The sequence below is a fragment of the Lagopus leucura genome, unplaced genomic scaffold, assembly GCF_019238085.1.
Source record: "Lagopus leucura isolate 7727_CA_CO unplaced genomic scaffold, USGS_WTPT01 35130-2_obj-0_obj, whole genome shotgun sequence".
NCBI classification, from domain to species: domain Eukaryota; kingdom Metazoa; phylum Chordata; class Aves; order Galliformes; family Phasianidae; genus Lagopus; species Lagopus leucura.
The window spans coordinates 1,065-9,047 of NW_024965403.1; the positions used below are offsets into that span (position 1 = coordinate 1,065).

General features: G+C 44.0%; 1 protein-coding gene across 4 annotated transcripts in view; it reads right to left on the reverse strand.

The window, feature by feature from the left end:
• Nucleotides 1-3,369: 3,369 nt before the first annotated feature.
• Nucleotides 3,370-7,983, reverse strand: part of LYRM1 (LYR motif containing 1) — a 12,797-nt gene continuing 8,183 nt past the window's right edge. For all 4 annotated transcript variants that reach the window (XM_042892553.1, XM_042892550.1, XM_042892552.1 and 1 more), the window contains 2 exons: nt 7,073-7,165; nt 3,370-5,454 (listed from right to left, as the gene is read on the reverse strand). In XM_042892553.1, the coding sequence (XP_042748487.1) occupies nt 5,338-5,454; nt 7,073-7,165 (210 nt within the window). In that variant the 3' untranslated portion in view covers nt 3,370-5,337. The remainder of the gene's footprint in view (nt 5,455-7,072; nt 7,166-7,983) is intronic.

Here is a 7,983-nt window from a genome sequence, read left to right on the forward strand (position 1 = left end):
CTGAGGGAAGAATATGGAGTATAATTACAAAATACAGTGCTTGGAGATGAACTGGAGTTGTGTTCTTTAATCCACCCTAAAGGACTTAACACTTCTATTTCCTGATACTTCTCTCAGCGTTAGACTAGCTTCTTTGTGCTGCATTTTTCTTTTTTCCTCCCCTGGTGGAACTGTAGCTGTCTCCTTGAAGCTTGAAGCATCTTTTCTTGTGGATAAAGCTGGCTCAAAGCAGAAAGGCTGGAAAAGGAGGGTACACTACAGTGCTTAAATGTGTAGTATGAAGCAGTAGTCCATTGAACATGGGTACACTTAAAACTGTCATTAGGAAAGGATGTTTCATGGCAAAGAAAGGTGTGAGAATAGCAGAGGTTACCAGAGGTCTTACTTAGGGTGCGATGTGTAGCATCCATGACAACCTTGTTTGGAACCCCATCGTTTTCGGAATAATGGATGTTTGTATGATATTTTTCTGACTTCAGCTGCTTCTCTACAGCATTGCAGCTATTCACACACTTCTGCCAGTTATGGATGTTAGCAGGTGTTAACCTCTACAACCAAAGTCCCCACTGTAATTCTACTCTACAGGCAAAGCCATTGGTTTAACCAGTTAGTGCATGGTGTGCTTGGAGAGCAGAGCTTTGCTGTAATGTATAAAGCTGCTTTAGATTAGGTCTGATTCAGGGGCAATTGCTGGCAGGCCTTGTAGCCTCAGTGGCGAAGTTGATCATCAGAGACTGATGGTTTCCAGCCTTAGTTCTTCCAGACTCTTATCTGCTAAAGTATGACTGAATTTTATGTGTGTGAGTAAACGGGGGAAATCTTCACTCCAGCCGGTGACAAGAGGCACAGTCACCTTCCCTACCTACACCCACTGATGTTCTCTGCTCTTGGAAAGCTGAGTCAAGCATCAGCCATACTTAAAAATGCCATTATTAAATGGTTGGATATTAGGAAGAGTTAATTCTCAGAAAGAGTGTTTAGGCATTGGAACAGACTGCCCAGGGAAGTGGTGTGGTCAGCATCCCTAGTGGCGTTCAAGAAATGTGTAGAAGTACTTAAGGACATGGCTTAGTGGGCTGTATTGGTGATAGGTGGATGGTTGGACTAGGTGATCTCTGAAGTCTTTTCCAACCTTAATGATTCTGTGAGGGATGTGTTGGTTCTGGGCACATCCCGACTGCTCAGCGCTCGGCTGGCGCTGGTTGGACCCATCTCTGAGCAGCAGAACCATCGCTGCTCTGGGAAGGAGCTCTGCTCTCCATCTAGACTTGAGCTTACATGGCTCAGTGACTCACTTTGTGCTCTTAACACCGAAAAAAAAAGAACTTAGAACTGGAGGACTGAGTTTCTCCAGGCTGAGAACATATTTAAAGATGTAAATGAAGGTTTTGTAGAGATAAATAAAACATCTAGAAAAGAGGGAATTCTTTAGAGGAGACACTTTGCCATGTTCCCCTTTGTGAGGGTCAGGAGCAGCTGAGTTGCTTTACTTAATGATTACCGACATTGGAAGAAGTGTGCAATGTATTGGGCTGCCTTTACTGCAGAGGGAAAGCAGTGGAATTTACTGTTAGAGATTCTTCTGCAATTCACAAACAGCCGTTCCTGTGCTGGGGGGCCCCAGGCCTGGATGCAGCACTGCAGATGGGGCCTCACAAGAGCTGATGGAGGGGACGATCGCCTCCCTCTCCCTGCAGGCCGCCCCTTGTTTAATGCAGCCCGGAACACAGCAGGCGCACGCTGCTGCCTCATGTCCAGCTTCTCTCGTTCATTAAGAATGAACTTTCCAACTTTCTCTGACCTTCCTGAAGAAAGATAAACATGATAAACGTGTTAGACATTGGAGTTCACGATCTTTCTTGCCCGAGATGCATTTAAAAAAACAAACAAAAAGACCATTAGTTGGACTGACTTTAATTCCATTATGAAAATGGGAAAGAAGGTGGACAGCTGAAATTCCATGTAATGGCAGTAGCAGAATATCTGGCTCTGGAGGCTTAGTATTTCTCAATTTGAAACTGTTATTACAAACCAGAAGAGGAAAATATCTGTATTTTCTGAAAATCTAAATTCTCAGCCTTACTAATAACTCAGGGCAGATAAGGGAATACTGTATACAGGCATTACAGAACAAAAGCATTCCTTCCTCAAAAACATCAGAGGCAAGTTCAGCGAGGGATGCTGAACAACAGGCAGGGCCAGAATGTTTTCTTAGGAGACCAAACTTTTTCTTACACCTTTTCTGTACAAAAAGATGTTTCAGAAGTAGAAAGTACTGCCTCTGATTCTATACTTGTTGGGTTACGAAAAGAGAAAATGATACAATGAGAAGGCAAAAAGGCACCAGATTCTTCTGACAAGCTCCTGTAAGCTAGAATATTTGGATAATTAGAAATATTAGTGACAGGTGCAGATCTTGAAGGTCCCTCCTGTAATTCATAATTCTGAACCTGAACATACAGGATGATCAGGTAAGTGGCATTCTGTCTGTGGATAAAAGATGAATGTTACTGGCATCAGTTCTGACAGATAGGCAGTGGGGCCATAAACAGGATCTAAGTGTGTTACAGCAGCAAACATGCATCACTAGGATACATCAGATGACTTATTCCTTCTCACTGCTGTGACACTTCCCTTGGAACGGATCGTATCACTGCCACAGTGTAAGGAGAGTTTTTTCTCCCCTAGAAATGCAACTTAGGCACACCAGGTAAGCGGGTGCCACGTCTCAGATGCACTGATGTGCTTCGTTGCTAATGTTAGTGCTCAGGCTGGTCTCCTAAGCCCTTGGCTATCTGTAACCTTTCTCTTGGTGGAGTGAGGATTTCCAGAAAGAAGACACTCACATATTCCAGGCCAGATGTCATATGCACAAACCACACCTGTGCTGCCGACCTGTTCACCTGCAGTTGTCCAGACAGGTGGCTCAGCTTTCCTTCAGAAATAACATCAAGTGAACCTGAGGGTTGTTATTCTAAACTGCTTTCAGACCCTCCAAGTAGAGTGATGCACAGGGAACAGGCAGAATTTACTGGAAGGAGAGTAAGGGAGAGTTGAAGAAGTGCAGGAATCCAGTGCATCACAGACTCTGAGGAACTAGGAGGCATTTTAGGACATCTTCCTGCAATTAAAATTAATGTGTAGGAACATTTCTTCACAGTATTTGCATGGCCCTTGGAAGTTAATACAAGTGCTGGCTGAGAAATCTGCCTCCTCTGACCTCCCCAGCACAGCACTTTTGAGGCTGGTTCTCCTTCCCCTCAGAACTAAACTCATACTGTGACTTCCATTTAATGTAAGTAGTCTGCAATTTTGGGGATGGATGCTCACTCAGGAAAGAGTTGTGACTATAACACAGAAAATTCAGAGTGCTCGTTTACACGACCATTTATTTGCCTGCTGAGTCACACTTTGTTAGCCATACGAATTGTTAAAAAAAGATACGAGCCATAATTTCATGACAAAGAACGTGCCTAAGCTTCCATTCAAAATCCTTCTCTCTCCACCATTTCCAGCCTTGGTGAGTCTATGATTCTGTGATTTTGGTTTGCTCAGCTAATATCTCCCTACACTGATATATCAGAACTAAGGACAGGAGAACAGTGTTTCTGAAGGATGAAGCAGTGTATAATCATATTATTTCTTGCTGTCTCTGACTTCCATCATCTCCCTCTTCCTAAATGAAGGGAGTTCTGTTCTGTGTTTTCCTGGCAGTAGGAATTGGCAGAGCCCACACGGACAGAAAGAACAACAGTTCTACATGTTCAGTGCAGGGTTCCTCTTCCATGAGGCATTCCCAGGAAATAATAACCTGGGAACATTTACCTCTGTGGGCTGAGCCAGAAGGGCAGCCAGAAGTTGGGCTGGGCTGTTGCACTGCCTCCAACACTGGGCAGTGCCGTCACAATGTCCAGCTCTCCTCCCTGTTCCCTTGCACTTTCTCACCTGCCTGAAATGATAATTTTTCATTCTTCTAAGTACATTCCCCGCGGGGACCCGTCATTCTGTTCCATATGTCACAAGTTTAAACCTATTTTTAAGGTAGACAAGAATATCGCTGTCATCTTCTTTCTGTTGGGACTTGGAGAGTTCAGGAGTTGGAGAGCTGAGAAAATGAGATTTCATTGAGCTTTGCCTACATTAATAGAAAATAATACACACTGCACTGGGCAAATGTGCTTTGTTGCCACCACTAACTTCTGGTTGGAGCAGCCGTAGCTCATGCCTCTCGTCCTTCAAGCAGCTGTGGGCTGTGCTCATTATGTCTCCCAGCACAGTGTGGCTCCTGTGGGCTACTTGGCCTTATCACTACTACCAGTCTGAAGCAGGGAAGGCTTTGCCAACTTGCCTCTGGAGATCAGGGAAGCAGAGGGCTCAAACAGAGCCAAAGTAATCGCAGCCAGGGAAAAAGAGCTGCCATCTCACTTCCATTCGTGGAACACCAAGGTTGGAAAAGACCTGCAGGATTATCCAGTCCAACCATCCACCTATCGCCAATAGCTCTCACTAAACCATATCCCTCAACACAACATCCAAATGTTCCTTGAACACCACCAGGGTCAGTGTTCTCTGAATGTAGGAGACTGAAAAGTTTCTTTTACTGTTAAAGATGTGATTCTGTCTGCAATGTTAGGTTAAAACCTGACGCTGCAGTATCTGCTGAGAAGGCTGAGGTGCTAGTTTTGTTGGTAGGCTCACCACGTGAAAATGCAGAGATTCCACAAGTAGCTTAAGCTTCATCAGTGGCGATTCCCTGAGGGGAAAGTTTTTACATGAGAACAAGAGGAACCCAACACAGTGTTATGCTTTTTGCTCCATAGCAAATTCCAAACATGGAATTTCACATCCACCTCCTCTCTAAAGGATGGGGAAAGGAGCTGACACTAAGGCTGGGCTATTGCTGAGCCATCTACAAAAAAAGAAATCCCTTTCATCCCTTTGCTACTGTCTCTTTACAAAATACACTGCATCATAAAGGTACTATGAAACCAGCACGTTTCTTTTTGCTGACCCTTGCCCTGAATCATAACTGAGCATATATAATCCTCAAACAGAAGAATCCTTCTATGGATTAAGAGGATTTGAAAAACCGTTGTAATTCATCCTGATGTTGAAGTATCACACCTCATTCCTTGCCAAGTGCCACTTTTATTGATCAGTCAGTGGCTGAACTGTAGCAAATACCAGCCCAGCCCTGGCCATTGTCTGCATCACATCCGTGGCTTTCTGGAGAGGCCTCAGGCGATGTGGGAGCAAGTGACCAGAACAGCTTCATTCACAGCTGTACACACAAACCACCTGCACTACAATCCCAGTCATCACAGCTGAAATGATGGGTTACGAAATTTCATCGTGGGATTTCAGGTATAATGGCTTAGAAATCTTCCTCAACTTTTCCTGGTGCCGAAACGTACGGCCTTTTTTCTGGGTAAGACCCATGGGAGGCAGATGGATCTGGAAAAGAAAATCCCACCAGTCAGGTGCAAAAGGAGATGTTACAAAAACAAACAAACAAAACCAGAAAGAAAGTAAAAAAAAAAAAAAAAAAAAAAAAAGCATACACACAGACTATTTCATTGAATTTTCAATAATTCCTTCACTCTTTGGAGAGGGCAACCACGCTGTTTGAAGTCAGGTTATTAGATTTCCAGGCAAAGAACTCTCTGAGGAGTGATCACTGGTGTGACTCTGAGGCCTCAAACATTGCGTTTAAGAAAATCCTATCTATTTGAGGTTTTGTTAATTCTGGATTTTGCAATTTGAAATCAGATTGTGACAATAACATTGCTGAAATATGTCTGCAAGCAGTATTCCAAAACAGCAAGACATAGAAAACCTGTGAAGTTCCTGAGCAGAAGTCTGAATGAAGTATGCTTTCCTCATACCTAGCCAGCAAGCCACATCCGTGTCTTGAAATACCGCCTTCTTATTCATCATCATATATACCGTACAAAAATGCACAGCCAGCGTCATGGGTTCCAGAAGCCAAAGGGGCAACAGGTAACAGCTTCTCCTCTGCCTGACAGTCCTTGTACAGTGGGAGTCACACAGCTGTATGCCCCCAGGTGACGGAAAAAAGGTCAGTGTCAGCAGTAGATGCTATTGATGCTGGAGCTTGACCCTTTAAGACAGTGCTTTAGGTGCAAATAAAGGTACTGATGGCTTAGTTTATATGAGAGCACTGATACAGGACTATCCCTTAAGGGTTTGAAGTGGATGCAAAGCATATGTTCTGATGCTCCTTTCTAGGGTCACAGCTTGTTAGACGCTCGCTGTTATTCTGCATAGTGGAGAAAAAGAGCAAGCTGTATGTGCAAGACATGCTAAAAGTGAAGGTATTTTAGGCAGGCATCCAATAAGATGCAAATTAATTTGGACCACAATCACCTTGGTAAGTAAACTCTTGATGTGAAAATGTAAACTAACCAGCAGAAGAACAAAGGCAATGCCTTTGGGAGGGCAGTGTGGGAGGCAGCGTGTAGTAATGCGGACAGGAGCAGCTGGATGCTGAGGAAACTATATTGCCTGCTGCAACAGATGACATTGCTGCACCTTCACTAATTTCCCTCATCTTGAGCAGGTTTTTTTCTAGGGACAGGTGAGAAGAAGCAGCAAGGCAGGAAGGTGCTTTCTAAGACCTGATCTATGCCAAGGAGAATAGTTACAGGCAACACAGGCCATGAAGATGACTCGGTCTATGACACATATAATTAATGTAATTAAATAGTTTTATTCTGTTCTACTCTCTCGTTACATGAAAGATAAACAAATGGATTTAATTCTGTTACCATCTTTCTCTGCAATCCATTGAGCAGTGAATCTGCTCACACAGTGACAGTCCCCAGAGCTCTTCTCACACAACAACAGCAGGGTTTGACTCCTAGAGAGGAAACAAGCTGACTTACAGCAAGGTGGGAGAGATGTCTGCATGCACCTGGCTTACCTGGCTCTGATTTAGCAGAGCACCTGAGCACAGGTGGGATGTGCGGCATGATGACAGTAGTATGGGCTTATTATTTGAGTGTCATGTAGGAGCTAATGAGGTGCACCTGTGGTGAACAGACATACTCACAGGTCTTGGGTAGGGGATGTTGTAGTGAAGTCCAATTTCTATTCTTGCCTCACATTCTTCTATGCACTGCTTAATCAGCTTCAGATCTGCCACCTAAGATAACAGTAAGTTAAAAATTAATATTTTGTAGAAGTACAAAAAATCAGCATTTCAAAACTCAAGTCTTTTTTTCCTCTTCCCTTCCTCTTTGCAGTTCCAAGGATACGATGATAGAGTTTTTCACATCTGTACTTCTGGGCTCAGTGGCACAGAGCAGCAGTACCCAGAGGCTATCAGGACTGTGAGAGTAGAAGAGGGTTTTACTCAAGTTTGGTGTTTTCTCTGTACAAAAGACAATGCGTGCATAAACTACCGCTACCCCACGAAAAGCCCCACTCTTGCATTCAGCACAAGGCAAGGCAGAAAGGGAAAGAGAAGGGTGACACATGGGTGTCATTCTGTCCTGAAACTCACACTGAAGTCAGAAACATAGTGTTCATCTGCACTTAACTGTGATTTTTACATCAGCTGAATTTAGTCCTGCACTGCACTACAATGCCTGCTCCAAAAATAATGCCTCCTATTTCATTTTGTTGCCATGTGACAGATGGTAGCAGAGGTGTATGGGAACTGCTGAGTCACGGCCTGAACCTCTGATTGATCACCTGAGGTGAGCCATGAGTCAGCCAGAGGAGCACAGGTGAAGGCAATTCACCTGTGCTACCGGAAGGGGTGGAGCCAGGCTCCACCCCTCCTGGACCTATTTAAGAGCTGGCTACCAGAGGGGAAGGATCTCTTCTGGAGATCCTCCTCTTTGATATCTTCTAGTGAGCTCAACCCAAGGGTAAGCTCTTCTACTTATTCTCTTTTGTGATCCCTGTTTGCTTTGCCTTACTCTTTTGATTATATTGCAATTATAACATCTTGGTTAT